Source organism: Poecilia mexicana, unplaced genomic scaffold (assembly GCF_051168715.1).
Source record: "Poecilia mexicana isolate PSO_F unplaced genomic scaffold, ASM5116871v1 scaffold_14, whole genome shotgun sequence".
NCBI lineage: Eukaryota > Metazoa > Chordata > Actinopteri > Cyprinodontiformes > Poeciliidae > Poecilia > Poecilia mexicana.
This window is the reverse complement of record NW_028263383.1, coordinates 1,331,921-1,349,123: the sequence shown is the minus strand read 5'-3', so window position 1 is coordinate 1,349,123 and position 17,203 is coordinate 1,331,921. Positions and strand designations below refer to the sequence as shown.

General features: G+C 38.8%; 2 protein-coding genes across 2 annotated transcripts; both read right to left on the bottom strand.

The window, feature by feature from the left end:
• Positions 1–1,387: 1,387 nt before the first annotated feature.
• Positions 1,388–4,070, bottom strand: LOC106923649 (gap junction alpha-3 protein-like). Its single transcript, XM_088012520.1, has one exon. The coding sequence runs from the start codon at positions 3,942–3,944 to the stop codon at positions 3,108–3,110; it is 837 nt and encodes a 278-aa protein (XP_087868646.1). The 5' UTR covers positions 3,945–4,070; the 3' UTR covers positions 1,388–3,107.
• A 5,755-nt stretch (positions 4,071–9,825) lies between these two features.
• LOC148155421 (gap junction Cx32.2 protein-like) lies at positions 9,826–13,938 on the bottom strand. Its single transcript, XM_088012519.1, has 2 exons — positions 13,660–13,938; positions 9,826–12,107 (listed from the first exon to the last, which is right to left on the bottom strand). The coding sequence occupies exon 2, from the start codon at positions 11,783–11,785 to the stop codon at positions 10,559–10,561; it is 1,227 nt and encodes a 408-aa protein (XP_087868645.1). The 5' UTR covers positions 11,786–12,107; positions 13,660–13,938; the 3' UTR covers positions 9,826–10,558.
• Between the last annotated feature and the right edge of the window lie 3,265 nt (positions 13,939–17,203).

Here is a 17,203-nt window from a genome sequence, read left to right as displayed (position 1 = left end):
TGAGGATAGATCTTAAGCGTTCACACTTATTTTTCTAGAGTCAAATTTTCAGAGTTCTCGGCCCATTAGGGCCATTTTAAACTGAAATAATTGTTTTAAAATTTATTTTCAAGAAATGTATGGCAGGTATTTCTATAATGGGAAGATATAAATGTGTAACCTCCATAAACCTCAGAGTGCGGAGAAGAAACAAAGCTTTGTTTTGAGATTTGGCTGAATTTCATGCTTCTTATTGATCTTAACTTGCGCACAGTTAAAAGGTAGAAAAATCAACTGCATAATGAAAGTGTCACAACTTCACTGTATGAAACAATTAAATGATAGGATTCATTCCAAGAACACTTGTACTTCATGTTTAACAGCATCAGTGTCACTTCTGTTACCTTTGTATGACGCACAAAGACAGAAGGAAAATGTTCCTGCCCAGATCGTTTCTTCTTTCTCCAGCAAACTGTTGACTATATGCCAGAAATGTTTTTTACTCCTGGAGTCGATGCAACGCCTACTGGATATTGGAGAATTGAAAGGTGGCTAAACTCTTAAATATACAAGTAAAAGAAATAATGCACGGAGACGTAGTTCTTGCTGCTAGGCCATAGACGAGCCTGAGATTTATTACACTACCACGGATTCCTCATTACAAAACAACTCCTTAAATAGTATTTCCGCTCTTACACCAGTCTAACCTGCGGGATATTTAGAATAAGTGGCGAGGGACGGGTGTCGATTTTTCGCAGTGAAGGTTTTGGATTGAGTTTACGAAGCAACAGGGTTCTCTGTTTTAATATCACCTTTCAGAAAGTACCTGCAACAGGATGATATTGATCCATCTGTTACCCAGGATGAAGAGTCAACAAATATGTTGTTAAACTGTCTTCTTGCTTTGTGAGCAGAAAGACAGACCGGCTCTCTGCTGCTTATTTTAGCTGTACAGAAAGAAGTTCAATCGCTTTAACACTGGGAGTACTTTTTATATTTTTAAGCCTGGTAGCAGCTTAAAAATATGAACTGAAAGGAGAAAATGAGTCCAACAGCTTTAGAAAAAATTGAGGATAATATGGTAAAGTTGGTCACAGCTTTGTCTGTATTTCAGATATCTGAAACAAACAAAACAAAAAAGCTACAGTGAGTTTACTGCTACTGGACTGGTGTGGCTGTTCTTTGGGTATAAGAGTTGTTTGCTCCTCCTTGTGTCAAGAACATTGAGTTTGCATTATAAAAAAATATGAACATATTTCCACCGGCCTTGCAAAGAAATTGATGTTTCCTCTGTAGGTAATTCACATGGCTATACTTTTTACAGTAAAGTCACATTTTGCATATCTTACCTCTTGCACTTTTGTTAATTTTAACCTTTAAAGCGGCATATGATGTGATGCAAAAACAATTGTTTCAATTCACAAATCAATTTAATTCTGTCATTTCCTTCTTCTGTTTTCCCCTTTAGCATTTTTAACTTTTGTTTCCTGTTCACATTCTTCGCTCTCTCTCCTCTCTGTACCTCCAACTCTTCCAGTAGACTCAGAAATCACACGCTACAATGATGTAATGAAACAGGAAAACAAAAACTAGTATGCAAACCATGAGGAAGATGGAGAAAAAGATGGAGTATCAGTCACAAGAAACACAACAAACAAAACAAGTGTCATAAAGAAAACAAAAAATATTTCCTCGTTTAATGCTCAATGAAATAAACGTCTCAAGTTATGTTTGAAATATAGTGGTAGCATGTATTTGTCACTGTTCTAATTACAGTTTTTCTCAGCTGCTTTGGTGAATTTCCTGAATCATTTTCAACAATTACAAAGCAGAACATTTCTCAGCAATTCATACTAACAATAAAGCAGAATGGAAAAGCCAGATTCTTTCTTAAACATGAACATGTCAGAGTCTCAAAACGACAAGTCCTTGTTTACTGTTAACTATGGATAAAGCTTTGATGACAAGAATTGCAAATTGTGATTATGGGAGACCAGTGGCAAGAGACTGGGCAAGATTCACGTTTATGATTTTACTGTAACTTGTGATTCAGAAAACATCACAAAGGGAAAAACAACTAAAGTAGCAAAAGGAAGATAAGACAATCTCCTTAATGAAACATGAAGGGATCACAGTGCAGTTTTCCTTTGCTTTCCTCCATGCAGAGAAAAATTCCTCAATGAGGTTAAGAAATGAGGAGTAGGATGAAGAACTCCTTCAGCATCTGTTTGTGCGTCGCAGAACGTTCTCTGTTGATGCTGGAGTGATGGAAACAGGCAGATGTCCTCATGTTCTTCTGGCTCTTCCTCTGCTTTCTTTCCTAACTCCTCTGTCACAGCCTCACTCCTCTTTTCTCTGGCTGTTCACCCCGTCCAAATCCTTGTCCTTCCATTGTCATGAATGTACCCATGTGTTATTTTGGCTGTTGATGGTTCACAAGACGTACAATCAATCTATTTCAGAAAACTGGTTGATGTAATGCTCCACACATTTACCTACACTGGAGAAACTCAGGACTCACCTGGGAGAAATGTAACATTTCAGGGCAGATATACAAAAAAGTATTATGACAACTTGTTCAGGCATTTTGCATGTTAAGACTTGTAGGATGATTTCTGTGAAAGAAAACCTCTTAAAGACAGCAAAAGACGAGTCCTTTCATACATGTCTTTTACACAAAGACTCTCTTATGTCAAATGATAATTGAATGGTCAGGTGGCAGTCCTTTTCACTAGTGCAATTAATGAAAACCTTTTTTGAGCAAGTGAAATCAACCAGAACACTTTGATAAGGTTATGTTGTGCCCCAAAAAGTGAGTCAGTTTTTTTCACATCAAAAACTCAAAAATGGGCCCAAGTGGGGAGTGTAAAGGGGTGCGGGTTTTAATGTTTTTATCTTTATTTTTTATTTATTTATTAATTATTATTATTATTTTTAATCTCTTTCTCTTTTTTACTGTTTATTCAATGTTATATGACTCTGTGTTTCTTTTTTTAATTATGTAAAGCACTTTGAAATGCCTTGCTGCTGAAATATGTTATACAAATAAAATTTGATTCGATTTTGAATAAAACCTCCCAGATTTTCAGGGATTATACATTTTTCTATTTGCCAGTGAGACTTTAGACCTACACGTAACTCTGCTTGGTGGAATTACTCAATTTAAGTTTGAGTAAATCATTCTTACTCGATTTAGTATTGAGTGAATCAATCTCACTCGAGTTACGATCTATACTACATTGGACCGACTTACATTCAAAATTACTTTGGACCGAATCACATTCAGAATCTTTCTTTTTTTTCTTCCAAAATATGTATCCCAACTCTAACACATTGAGAAGCAGAGATAGTAAAGCTACTAGAAGCATGAAAATGATGAAGATTGTTTTCTCTGTGGGCCGGGACACGTAGCAGAACACTTTGGTAAGGCAGGGCCATTGTTCACAGGTGTACATCGACTCAAGGCCAAATCCGTACAGGTAGTACTGAGCAACAAAGAAGGCTATTTCCAACAGAATCTTAGAAACTACATTGACGATGTACATTTTCCAGGCTGGACCTTCCAACGGCACTTCAGGCTCATTGTTTGAGTCTTTATTAGAAGTTTGGTCGTCTTTATCTTTGGTGGCATTGGTTTCTTTCTTTTTGTCAGTGCGGGTTTTGTGAACTACAAACCCCAGATAAACGAGCGTTGGTGTGGAGACAAAGATGATTTGCATAACCCAGAAGCGAACATGAGAAACTGGGAAGGTCTTGTCATAGCAACCAAGTTGACAACCAGGTTGGTTGGTGTCACATAAGAAATTGGACTGCTCATCTTGCCATACTTCTTTAGCGGCTGTTATGAGGACGAAGATGCGGAAGACAAACAGCACCGAAACCCAGACTTTACCAACGCTGGTCGAATGTTTTCGGGCAGCCGCCAACAGGTGAGAGACCACACCAAAATCTCCTGATCCCGTCATTGGAAATTTAGCTTTGTCTCATCAGATCCACCACAGAAACCTATAATGAAAGAGGAAAATGCCTTTTAAATTTGGTGAACTGAGACTGCTTCCTCCAGGTTGGTGTCAGTAACAGCCGTGAATCATGATGGATAGGAATGGGAGATGGGTAGACCGGTTGTGACTGAGCCAAACAGTACAGCTCCCATTTTACTTGATTTACATGGATCAGAAAAAAAGTCAAATTTTCACATTTTGGAGATGCTTTTCTTCAGCACTGACACATGAGCAATTCAGAGTTGATTGAATAATAGATGGAGCTTAACACAGGACACTCCTTTAAAAAACAGCTAAAAGGTCTAAGAGACTAGAGAAGGGGTTCAGGTCCTAACAGGAGAACAATTTCAGTCAAGCATGATTCTTCCCACTCTTCCATAAAATCCAGATTTTTGGAGTTTATGACTAATAGCTGTCATGACCACATATTCTCCTACCTGAACTGTAGTTCTCCAAAGCAGCAACAAAGTTACCATAAGCCTCTGTCATTAATGCTCTTTTTGTCTGCTAGTTTTGGTAGATGGTTGTATGTTGGTTTATATGAAGCAGAGTCATAATCTTTCCATTGATTAAGAAAATGTTCAATGCTTCTGTTTTTTGTTTGTTTGTCTGTAATGAAACCTGCTTTTAATTTCTTCACAATCTCATCTCTCCACGCCATCGGGGACTGTCTCACTCCACCAAAAAGTTTTGGGATTGTTCCAATTCCTCTCGGTTGGATGTGCCTTTAAAACGAGGTGAGAAACAGGTCTTTAACTGGATGTCCCACATTCAGAAGCTGCTGGGATTCATGCAGGTTTTGACTCCTGATCTCATGTCTTTGCTCTCTGTCCTTTTGTTTCTGTTCACTTCAAATAAAACCACCAATGTCACAAAATCTTATAAAAGGAGTTCTCAAAAAGTCTCAGTGGTCATGTATGAGTCAGTTCTGACCACATTGTTTCTAATTAACTATGTAAAATAACCCACCTTTTTTGTCCTGAATGCCTGAGCCTCCTGCGTCTCTTCACTCTCTCGACTTAGCAAGACAAAATCCAGTGAAGAACCTGTTTATAAACCTTATGCTACAGAGGGAGGGTTACTATGTCACCTGATTCACTTCCTGTTTGCTCCATCTTATAGTTCTTAAGAATGATCACCTTCATTATGAGAGCAACCCGGCAACTTAAATATCAGGTTGTTTGTCTCTGTTGTTCTAACACACTAAATGGACAATATGGTGTCTTGCAAATCATCATGAACCTTTTCATTTTTTGTCCTGTTACGGCTACAAATGCCTAAAGTTATTACATAGTTTTCAACATTTTAACACATAAGGGTTTAAGCACATTTATATTGATTCACCTTTTATTCTGATACCCCTAAATAAAACTAAGTGACACCAACTCTCTTCAGAAGTTACCAAATATTTGTTAGAGATATGGTCAGGCGAATAGAGTCTATGTAATGTATTTTAACATGTATTAAGTGACTGATATAGCTGCTCTATGCTGTAGTTGGAGAATGTTGTTTGCTGCCGACCATAATCATACCTTCTAAGTTATGTGAAACGTCTGTTAAAATCATTTGAAGGCTCAGAATCAGTTCAGTACCAGTCCACATTCTCAGGGGAGAAAAACTCACCTGTGTAAATTAAAGTTTTAGCTATTGGAGTTATGCTTAAGAGAAATTTATTTAATCAAAGAATGTCATGAATATGTGTGTAGGTCTGCACCAATTGCAGTTTTCTAGCCGATCCCTGGTTACCAATCTTTAAAAAGCCTGACCCGCTGATTTTGATTTTGGCTGATATGAATTTTCTTCTGTCTGAAATGTCGCTAAATATAGCAAGAAAGTCACTGAGTTGCAACAGTGGGGTGAATATTGTTAACTGTAAACATGCAGACCTGACCTGGTGGGCCGGTCTGTCTGTCAAACCTCTCACTGTAGAGCAGAAGAGGACAGAGACTGATTTTTAAACCTTTGCTGACAAAGATAAGATTAGGGGATGAGATGGGCTTCACGTATAAATATCGGCCAATCACAATCCCCCAAAATTAAGGAAATCGGCACCCAGAAATAGACTGGTTGCTATATCAGTTGGCCAATAAATGTATCCTATTATACATGTATATAATGTAAACAGCACTGCTAGAGATGCATTAAGTTTATAACAGGTGTATGAATGATCTAATGATTGGACTGCTGATTGCAGCCAGTCCACATTGTTGGCAGAACTAGAGGGCCCCAAAACCACATTTTGCTTAGGGCCCCATGGAGGCTTGGACCGGCTCTGCGCCAAAGTGCCTCGTAGTGGCTTAAAAATATGAAATGAAAGGAGACAATGAGTCCAACAGCTTTAAAGGAAAATGAGGATAATATAATTATATATGTATTGTTATAGGAATTTGCTTAATATGCTTGTAAGCACATAGCCAAGTATGAACGCAAAGTTGTGAAAAAGTTTAAAGAAAAGAGAGTTTATTAAAGAACATCCCAAATGTATAACTTCCAGGAGCCCAGATCAATTAATAATCTGAAATCAGACTATGGCACAACTATACACACACATACCAGGGCATGGCGGTCCACCTAAAGTACTGTGGAGAAAAGTCAATAGGTGCCTGGCCTGAAAAAAACTGTCTATAATTCATGCATGTTGACACGTAGCCACTGCCGGGCACCAAGGATATATCACATAGCTTCCTCAGTGCCCGGCGGCAGCTACAAGTGACATACAACTTCTGGGTTGTATATCAAAAACAGTTTTGCAGTGCAGGTTTATTTACAGCAAGACATGATTATTACGCCAATTCAACAATTGTGTGACTGGTGTAAAGAACATAAATGTTAAAAACCGAACAAACCGTTTGATCTCAAATCTCTTTAGTACGTTCCTTTTACCCCGTTTCAACTAAAAGCTGCTGAAACCTTTTTTAACATGTGGTTTAATTTTGTCTTCAGGAAAATTAACTCTTTCTACTGTATGCTTCTGATTGTTGTAAGTAATTAGTGATCTGAGAATAAGACATCATAATAATAAGATAAGACAACATAATAAGATAAGACATCCTTCATTTTAGTAGCTGCATTTATGCCTAACCCTAGATGCATCTAGCCCTAGCCAATACTAACTTGAATTTGAACCAAAAGGTAACCTAACCTACAAGAAAAGCAAGTATTCTACATCAAGATTGGCCTTTGGTCTCATAAAACCTATTAATACACCAAAACCCAAAATGGTCCTGTATAAGTAACAAAAACAAGTACGTAAACACACACACACCGACAAAAAAAAAAAACAGGATTTGTGCTAACTGTGCACTCACAGTAGTTCTAATAAATAAGGATTGTGGACCAGCTGGATCAGCATTTGGTGCTGGTATGCCACCTACTGGTAGGAATGGCTAGCTGCATCCTACCTTTGCTGTAAAACTAATTTTAAGTCAAGTTTTTGTGCAGAGTGTCTATTTTGTTAGTTCACCTTTATAAAATTGGATCATTTGGTTAATCGGTTAGCGTTTATTGCATTCAGGGATATACTGTAAATAACAATGTAATTGGCAGAGTTCAAAGTTCAAAGCTCATCAAAAATAACAAAGATCTGTTTCACATTTAAAAGACAAAACAAAACAACTTAATGACTCCCAAAACATCTGGGTAAAAGAATCCAGTAAATTGATTAAGCACAATTGAAATCTTCTGAATACTTGTGCAGCATTACATTTAGCATATATGTATAGAACATGAGATCAAAATGTTTGCATTTCAGCTTTTGTCGAGCTGGCACCCAGTGGTTGAGATGTGTACACAGATGACCCCAATATGTCAGAGTCTCTGAATGACTTAAAGATAAATTAATAAATTAATTAGGGTGATTATTTGGAGACTTTTTTTTGAAAAGCATGAATCTTTTTCTCATTGCGGACTGTAGAAGACTTATCTTCAGACTGTTTTGAGCTTTAGTGAGTTTACTGCTACCTGACTGTTCTTTGGGTATCAGAGTTGTTTGATCCAGTTTCTTTCTTAAACATGAACATGTCAGTGCCACTGTCACAATGATAAGTCCTTGTTTACTGTTGTTAACTATGGATAAAGCTTTGATGACAAGAATTGCAAATTGTGATTATGGGAGATAAGTGGCAAGAGACTGGGGAAGATTCACGTTTATGATTTTACTGCAACTTGTGATTCAGAAAACAGAGCACCAGGCACGAGCAGAGGGAGTAGCTGGGGGTGTTTGGGCACCTGCCCCTTTTGTTCCTTGCCCCCAAGTGCCCTCTTGGTCAATTTTATATATTTTTTTTTTGGTATTATAATTTTCTAAGCCCTCTTCTGACACATAATAACATGTACTAAAATTATTATATTTTTTGTACAACATAATAAGGCCCCCCCCCTACCCTAGGTCACCTTGTTACCTTTGACCTTTTACCCATGACGCATAGGGGTTGCACCAATTAGTCGACTAGTCGACTAGTCGATTCTTTTCTCTGCAATGACTTTTTTCTGGGCCAGTCGACTAATCGCAATCACGTGACAAAACAGATTTTTCCAAGGAAATGAAAATAGGTGGACTAGGTGAGTTCGACAGAAAGTTCAAATTGTATAAAAATGTAAATAATTTAACAAAGTGAAACTGTAAATTACATCACAGGCTACCGCAATAGGGGTGTTGCGCGGCGCAGTGGTTAGCGCGGCGCCCCGCATACAGAGACCTTAGCCCGCGGTAATCAGGAGTCCGACTCCCGTCCTCCATTCGCTGGGCCCAGGCCCCGCTCTCTCCGCCCCCTTACAATCAGATTGCTGTCAAATAAAGTAGTGCCGAAAAAATCCTAAAAAGACTACCGGAGTAATGTGCGAAAACGCGTCATGATGTCAGGCTTTTTGATCCATCCAACTGATCAGCGTCTCTTGTAAAGAAAAGGTTTGACTACATCTGGAAACCAAGTCCAAGCTTCATCCTGAGGATCTGATAGAGGCGATATCTGCCACTGTCTGCATGTCGGTTCAGAGAGCCGCTGCTGATCAGCGGAGCATCGGGAGGAGGAGCAGCAGGAAGCAGTTGAATTCAACTGCAACCAAACGGGATCCGTTCATAATAAGTTTGGTTTGTGATGTTCCAAAAGCACCATTGTGGTCAGTGTGATAATTTGACTCCTAAATGTGCAGCTATCCAGAGATCATCAGCATCAGTCGGTGTTTGGAAAAAAAAAAAAAAAAAAAGTCAGACCCGACTTTGTGCAACGAGCTTTTCTCCGCCGCTCACGAAGAATGATCCGTTTATTGCTCTTTAATTCCTCATAACAGACTGAGTAAAAGCGGGAGGCGGGTCAATATTAGCCGTGAATTTAGCTGATAAAGCCTCCAAGTAGTTGTGAAGCGGTTTGCGCTTACGTCACTATGACGTCACCGCGACTAGTCGACATCGACTCGACTATTATCATGATGTAGTCGACCTTAAAAAATATGTAGTCGTCGCAGTTGCCTCTCGCACAGTGAGAGGCAACTCACTGTGCCTCTCACAGGCACAGTGAGAGGCACTCACTGTGCTAACTGGTAGCTACCAGTTAGCTACCAGTAGCTAACTGGTAGCTACTGGCTACCAGTTAGCTACTGGCTACTGGAACAAATCTGGAACAAACTTCCATAAAACTGTAAATCTGCTGAAACTCTGAGTTCCTTTAAATAAAGGATGAAACCTCCTGTTTTCAGAGTTGCCTTCGGCTAACGGAGTAATTTTAGTCTGGATAACAACTTTCCGTTTTTACTTTTTGACTGACTTGACTTGTCAGTAATAAAGCTCCCAGAACTATAGCTGCTCATTTTCCTCCACTCTGTGCTGGATTCATTTGCATTTCATGTCTTTCATGTCTGTTTTCTCATTCTGCATTTTTCTATCACTGCCTGCAACTTCCTATGTTTATTTCATTAAAATCTCATATGTTTCAGCCAACAAGTTGGGTCCCTCTACAACACAGCACTGACAGAACCTTGTGCAGTGTGAGATGGGCAGTGGTTTCCTCACCACTACCATCATGTTTATGTCACTTTTCACCTAAACATGCAGCTAAAACAGTCAAGACTTTTATTCTTTCTAAAAACAAAGAACAAAAAAAAAAAAAACAAAAAAAACGGGCAAAACAAAAACAAAAGTCCAAGTTCTGCTCTATTGTTTCATAGCATCACTTGCTATAAATCCTGGAAAACAATTACACAAAATAGTGTATAATATTGCAGTAAAAGGCAAATATAAAACATTTTGTTAAAATGACTATATGACACACATTTGTATGCAGAACGTTTTTGACATGATGCAAAAGACGAGTCCTTTCATACACGTCTTTTACACCAAGATTGTCTTATATCAAAAAACAATTGAATGGTCAAGTGGCAGTCCTTCTCACTCGTGCAATTAATGCAAATGTTTTTTTTGGAAGTGAAATCAACCAGAACACTTTGATAAGGTTACGTTGTGCCCCAAAAGTGAGTTAGTTTTTTCACATTCAAAAACTCAAAAATGGGCCCAAGTGGGGAGAAAAAACCTCCCAGATATTCAGGGATTATGACTTTTTCTATTTGCCATTGAGTCTTTAGACCTACACGTAGCTCTTATTGCTGAAAGTCCTGGATTTATTATAATGTGAATCGATCTCACTCAATTTATAATTGAGTAAGTCGATCTCACTCGAGTCATGATCTAAATTATATTGGACCGACTTACTTACAGGACATTTCCTGGAATTATGATCGAGTGAATTGATCTGACTCGAGTTACAATCGAGTGAATTGATCTGACTCGAGTCATGACCTAAATTACATTGGACTGACTTACTTACAGGACATTTCCTGGAATTACGATCGAGTGAATTGATCTGACTCGAGTTACAATCGAGTGAATTGTTCTCACTCGAGTCATGACCTAAATTACATTGGACTGACTTACTTACATGCCGTTTCCTGGAATTACGAGACAGTGAATCAATCTCACTCGAGTTACGATCTATACTACATTGGACCGACTTACATTCAAAATTACTTTGGACCGAATCACATTCAGAATCTTTCTTTTTTTTCTTCCAAAATATGTATCCCAACTCTAACACATTGAGAAGCAGAGATAGTAAAGCTACTAGAAGCATGAAAATGATGAAGATTGTTTTCTCTGTGGGCCGGGACACGTAGCAGAACACTTTGGTAAGGCAGGGCCATTGTTCACAGGTGTACATCGACTCAAGGCCAAATCCGTACAGGTAGTACTGAGCAACAAAGAAGGCTATTTCCAACAGAATCTTAGAAACTACATTGGCAATGTACATTTTCCTGACTGGACCTTCCAACAGCACTTCAGGCTCATTGTTTGAGTCTTTATTAGAAGTTTGGTCGTCTTTATCTTTGGTGGTTCTGGTTTCTGTGTTGCTTCGATCTTTGGTGGTGGTTTCTTCCTTCAAGTTTTCGATATAAATTTGGTGGTTTTGATCTTTGGTGGTTCTGTTTTTTTTCTTTTTGTCAATGCGGGTTTTTTGAACTACAAACCCCAGATAAACGAGCGTTGGTGTGGAGACAAAGATGATTTGCATAACCCAGAAGCGAACATGAGAAACTGGGAAGGTCTTGTCATAGCAACCAAGTTGACAACCAGGTTGGTTGGTGTCACATAAGAAATTGGACTGCTCATCTTGCCACACTTCTTTAGCGGCTGTTATGAGGACGAAGATGTGGAAGACAAACAGCACCGAAATCCAGATTTTACCAACGCTGGTCGAATGTTTTTGGGCAGCCGCCAACAGGTGAGAGACCACTCCAAAATCTCCTGATATCGTCATTGGAAATTTAGCTTTGTCTCATCAGATCCACCACAGAAACCTATAATGAAAGAGGAAAATGCCTTTTAAATTTGGTGAACTGAGACTGCTTCCTCCAGGTTGGTGTCAGTAACAGCCGTGAATCATGATGGAGAGGAATGGGAGATGGGTAGACCGGTTGTGACTGAGCCAAACAGCACAGCTCCCATTTTACTTGATTTACATGGTTCAGGCATCTGATTGGACACCTCGTTTTAAAGGCACGACCGACTGAGAGGAATTGGAACAATCCCAAAACTTTCTGGTGGAGCGAGACAGTCCCAGATGGCGTGGAGAGATGGGACTGTGAAGAAATTAAAAGCAGGTTTCATTACAAAAAAACAAAAAAAGAAGCATTGAACATTTTCTTAATCTGTGCCTTAAAAATGGAAAGATTATGAGTGTTGTATAAAAACCAATACACAACTATGTACCTAAACTAACAGACAAAAAGAGCATTAATGACAGAGGCTGATGGTAACTTTGCTGCCGCTATGGAGAACTACAGTTCAGGTAGGAGAATATGTGGTCATGACAGCTATTAGTTATAAACTCCAAAAATCTGGATTTTATGGAAGAGTGGGAAGAAAAAAAGGTAAAATTTTCACATTTTGGAGATGCTTTTCTTCAGCACTGACACATGAGGAATTCAGAGTTGATTGAATAATAGATGGAGCTTAACACAGGACACTCCTTTAAAAAACAGCTGAAAGGTCTAAGAAACTAGAAAAGGGTTCATGTCCTAACAGGAGAACAATTTCAGACAAGCATGAGGCAGGAGAAACATGAGGCAGGAGAAACATGAGGCAGGAGAAACATGAGACAGGAGAAACATGAGGCAGGAGAAACATGAGGCAGGAGAAACAGGAGGCAGGAGAAACAGGAGGCAGGAGAAACATGAGGCAGGAGAAACATGAGGCAGGAGAAACATGAGACAGGAGAAACATGAGGCAGGAGAAACATGAGGCAGGAGAAACATGAGACAGGAGAAACATGAGGCAGGAGAAACAGGAGGCAGGAGAAACAGGAGGCAGGAGAAACATGAGACAGGAGAAACATGAGGCAGGAGAAACATGAGACAGGAGAAACATGAGGCAGGAGAAACATGAGGCAGGAGAAACATGAGGCAGGAGAAACATGAGACAGGAGAAACAGGAGGCAGGAGAAACAGGAGGCAGGAGAAACAGGAGGCAGGAGAAACATGAGGCAGGAGAAACAGGAGGCAGGAGAAACATGAGGCAGGAGAAACATGAGACAGGAGAAACATGAGGCAGGAGAAACATGAGGCAGGAGAAACATGAGGCAGGAGAAACATGAAGCAGTAGAAACATGAGGCAGGAGAATCATGAGGCAGGAGAAACAGGAGGCAGGAGAAACATGAGGCAGGAGAAACATGAGGCAGGAGAAACATGAGGCAGGAGAAACATGAGGCAGGGGAAACATGAGACAGGAGAAACATGAGGCAGGAGAAACATGAGGCAGGAGAAACATGAGGCAGGAGAATCATGAGGCAGGAGAAACATGAGGCAGCAGAAACATGAGGCAGCAGAAACATGAGGCAGGAGAAACATGAGGCAGGAGAAACATGAGGCAGGAGAAACATGAGGCAGCAGAAACATGAGGCAGAAGAAACAGGTCTTTAACTGGTTGTCCCACAGTCAGAAGCTGCTGGGATTTGTAAGGGTTTCAACTCCTGAGCTCATGTCTTCGCTCTCTGTCCTTCCCTTTCTGTTCACTTCAAATAAAACCACCAAAGTCACAAAATCTTAGAAAAAGAGTTTTCAAAAAGTCTCAGTGGTCATGTATGAATGAGTTCTGATCACATTGTTTGTAATTAACCATGGAGAAAACCCTACCTTTTTGTCCTAAAGTGGCTGAGAGTCCTGCGTCTCTTCATTCTCTCGACTTAGAGATACAAAATCCAGTGAAGAACCTGTCTAGTAACCTACAGAGGGAGGGTTACTATGTCACCTGTGTGCTGCTTCACTTCCTGTTTGATCTGTCCTAGTTCTTAAGAATGATCACCTTCGTTATGAGAGCATCCTGACAACTTAAATATCAGGTTGCTTGTCTCTGTTGTTCTAACACACTAAATGGACAAAATGGTGTCTTGCAAATCATCATGAACCTTTTAATTTTTTTTATCATATTACGGCTACAAATGCCAAAAGTTATTACATAGTTTTCAACATTTTAACACATAAGTGTCTAACCATATTTATATTGAGGCACCTTTTATTCTGATACCCCTAAATAAAACTATGTGACACAAACTCCCTTCAGAAGTTACCAAATATTTGTTAGAGATATGGTCAGGCGATAATACCCAATAGAGTCTATGTAATGTATTTTCACATGTATTAAGTGACAGCAGATCTTTGACTTTATCAAGTGTGCTCTACAAATCTAGTTAGAAATATTTTTTCTAAGCTGGAGATCTCAGCAGTAAGAAATGGAGTACGGAAGGTAAAAGTTGAACTACCGGTTACTAACGAAGATGGAATTTGTTTTCCTTTACAAGTGATGAGACGTCAGCCAATGAAAGACTAGAAATAAAGTACCGGATAAACCTGCAGATCACATAAGGAAGGCATCTGTAAAAGTCATGGTGAATGTGATGAGCTTACTGTCAGCTGCCATTTTAAGCACATCCACATGTGCAGAAATAGGTTTGCATATGTTTGTCTGCCATGACATGCATTTCTAATAGAAGGACAAAAAAAAAAATCTCTGTAGTTTAATAAACAAGAATTGTTCAAAAAGTGCATGGAGAGTTTTCAATTCATTCTAGTTTACAATACATTTTCGAGTTTTAATCAAATTTGTTAATGTATTTCGTTTATCTGTAAAAGTAAAACAATATTAAATTACCGTTTGATGCCTTTAGAAGCTGTAATATGTCAGCATTATTAGAAATTGTGAACATCCTTCCTTGACATCTGTTCAGCTGTCCCCTAAGGGAATATTCATACAGAGACGCACAGGAGCTTCTTAAAGTAACCTATGAAACAGTAAGGCCGTTGTGATTTTTTACATTTTCTCATTTGTGATCTAAAATAGCCTGACCACTTGATTCTAATCTCCCCTCAGTGCCACGTCTGGGCTTTCTCCCATTGAAGTGAATTTCTCCAGTAAAATTTCAAACTGGCCAATCATCAAACAGGAGAAGTTGTGAACGATGATATAAATTTTCTTTTAGACTTGAAGCCTGACTGTAGTTCTAGGAATGGCAGCAAAGGAAGTGAATGAAGCTGTTCAGTCAGTGTTGGCCTTCCTTAATATTAGCAGCTGCCTCATTCAGCTCAGCATTTCTCTCTTAGCAAAGGATGGTTATTTATGGCAGGGAGATTCCCTGGACCGTAAGTTTGTAGTGATGAACAAGAGCATTAAATACGTCACGGGCAAAGATTAGGATCAGGAAACTCGTTTTCACCGAGCAGGAAATAATCGTTCCTCTATAGACACGTTACAGCATCAACTCACCATGCAAAAAATTACTTACTGATGATCAATACCATTAGTTTTACCTGTCAGGTTGTAAACATAACGTGCTAAATCTTAAATGTATGCTTTATTAAAAATAGAGACAGTGATTTGCCACTAATTGACAACTGGATTAGAGTGCTTTGGAAATTTTGGAGATCTTGTAGTTCACAGCATAAGAGTAGGAAACTACAATAAAGATCCTTCAGTTTCTAAAAAAGAAGAAAAAAGGTCTAACCAACCTGTCAGTGACAGTTATATGGGTGTAATAAAAATGTACTTTTCTGTGAGATCAGCTTACACTTTAAGGTTCAGCTGGCAACATTTTCCAGCATTTAATGATAATACGGTAGAAGACGCATAGCTCCACTGTTCAATCTGTCCAGCTTTTTGGATTTAGGATTATGGGGCAAGATTTTCTTTCCACATGCACATTACAATAAATAGCTAGATATACATCAACTCCAGGTTTTATTTATTTATTTTATCTTTGTTTCTGTCTTCTATAAAAAGTTCCTCATAAGTATATTAAAACATGTCTTTATCCACACAAATTGGGCTGAAATGTTAAGATGCCTGTATGGGGAGATTGAACTACACACAAAAAAGAACATATTCATTTTAGACACTTTCGGAGGTGTGTAACATTAAATTTGAATATTGTCTCAAAAATTACTTTATTTGCAAGTTCAAAAAGTAAAAAACTCCCATTTAAATTCATTAAACACAAAACAATCAAGCAATATTTCTGTTTGTACACAGCTAATAAAAACCCCAAACTTTGCTTCTACTTAAGGAAAAGATTTTATGAAAGAAATATTGGTACAGAGGTTTATTGATGTGGTCATGTTATGATGTATATAACCAACCAAAGAAGCTGCCTGTTCAGAGTACTGCATCCACACATAATGATGGAAAGTTGAGTGGAAGGAAAAAATATCGTGGAAGAAGATGCAAGGATTGTAGAGCCACATCTATTAGACAGTTTGGGGAAAATTTATAAGCTGTGTGCTAGGAGATAAAAGAGCTAACACAAACAGATGGATTGTGGAAATGATTTAAAACTGTTGGATTATTTAATCCACTCTTTAACCAGAAACATCAGAAGGGTGTACCAATTCTGTAATTCATGCAAAAGGAGCGCCAGTATGTAAACCAAAGCATTGTGTAAACCTGATTTTTTATTTATTTATTTTTTTCTGAGAAACAGGATTTGGGATTTTGTATTAGCTGTAAGCCATAAATAACAATAAATTAGAATAAAATGGTTCAAATAATCTTTACAAAAAAAACCTCTAACTTTCCAGTGATATTGGAAAAAGTTCCATTATATGCAAAATATGAAATAAAATTTAGACAGCAAAGCTGTGGGGCCCCCAGACTACTGCCCTGGTAAAGCCCTCGCTAAAGGCCGGCCCTGGCAATAACATGCTGCAGGGGGCGCTGTTGTGCCACACAACACAGTCAGCTGTTTTGCTTCTTCAGCAGGTGAACATATCGTACACTGAACGACATAACCCAGGCTCGTGTTTGACAGGCTTCACTTGATCAACACATTTTTCATTAGTAGGTCAAAAATTTGCCTGAAAACCAGGAGATGTCCAGATTAACCTGCTGTGCGGCGTCTGCGGACCTCGCTGGACGACTCGCTGTAACGTTCTGTCCGTCCGTGTTGGTTTCCTGTAACCGTGAGGCTTCTGTCGACCCAATGAGCTCCAGGACTGTTGAACTTTTTGAAGGATATTTTTGCTTCATCGAATCTCAGGGTGACATTTGTGTAGACACATAAGGGGTTAAAAAGGGATATTTTTCAACCTGACATAAAACAGTATATCAACAGAATTATATATTAACGTGTGTCGTCTGCAGCATTTACATATAGAGCATGTTGTAGCATAGTTACAGGATTGGCAAGGC

Excerpts from the sequence above, each read along its gene's own strand:
- LOC106923649 (XM_088012520.1), bottom strand. The coding sequence starts at position 3,944 with ATGACGGGATCAGGAGATTTTGGTGTGGTCTCTCACCTGTTGGCGGCT.
- LOC148155421 (XM_088012519.1), bottom strand. The coding sequence starts at position 11,785 with ATGACGATATCAGGAGATTTTGGAGTGGTCTCTCACCTGTTGGCGGCT.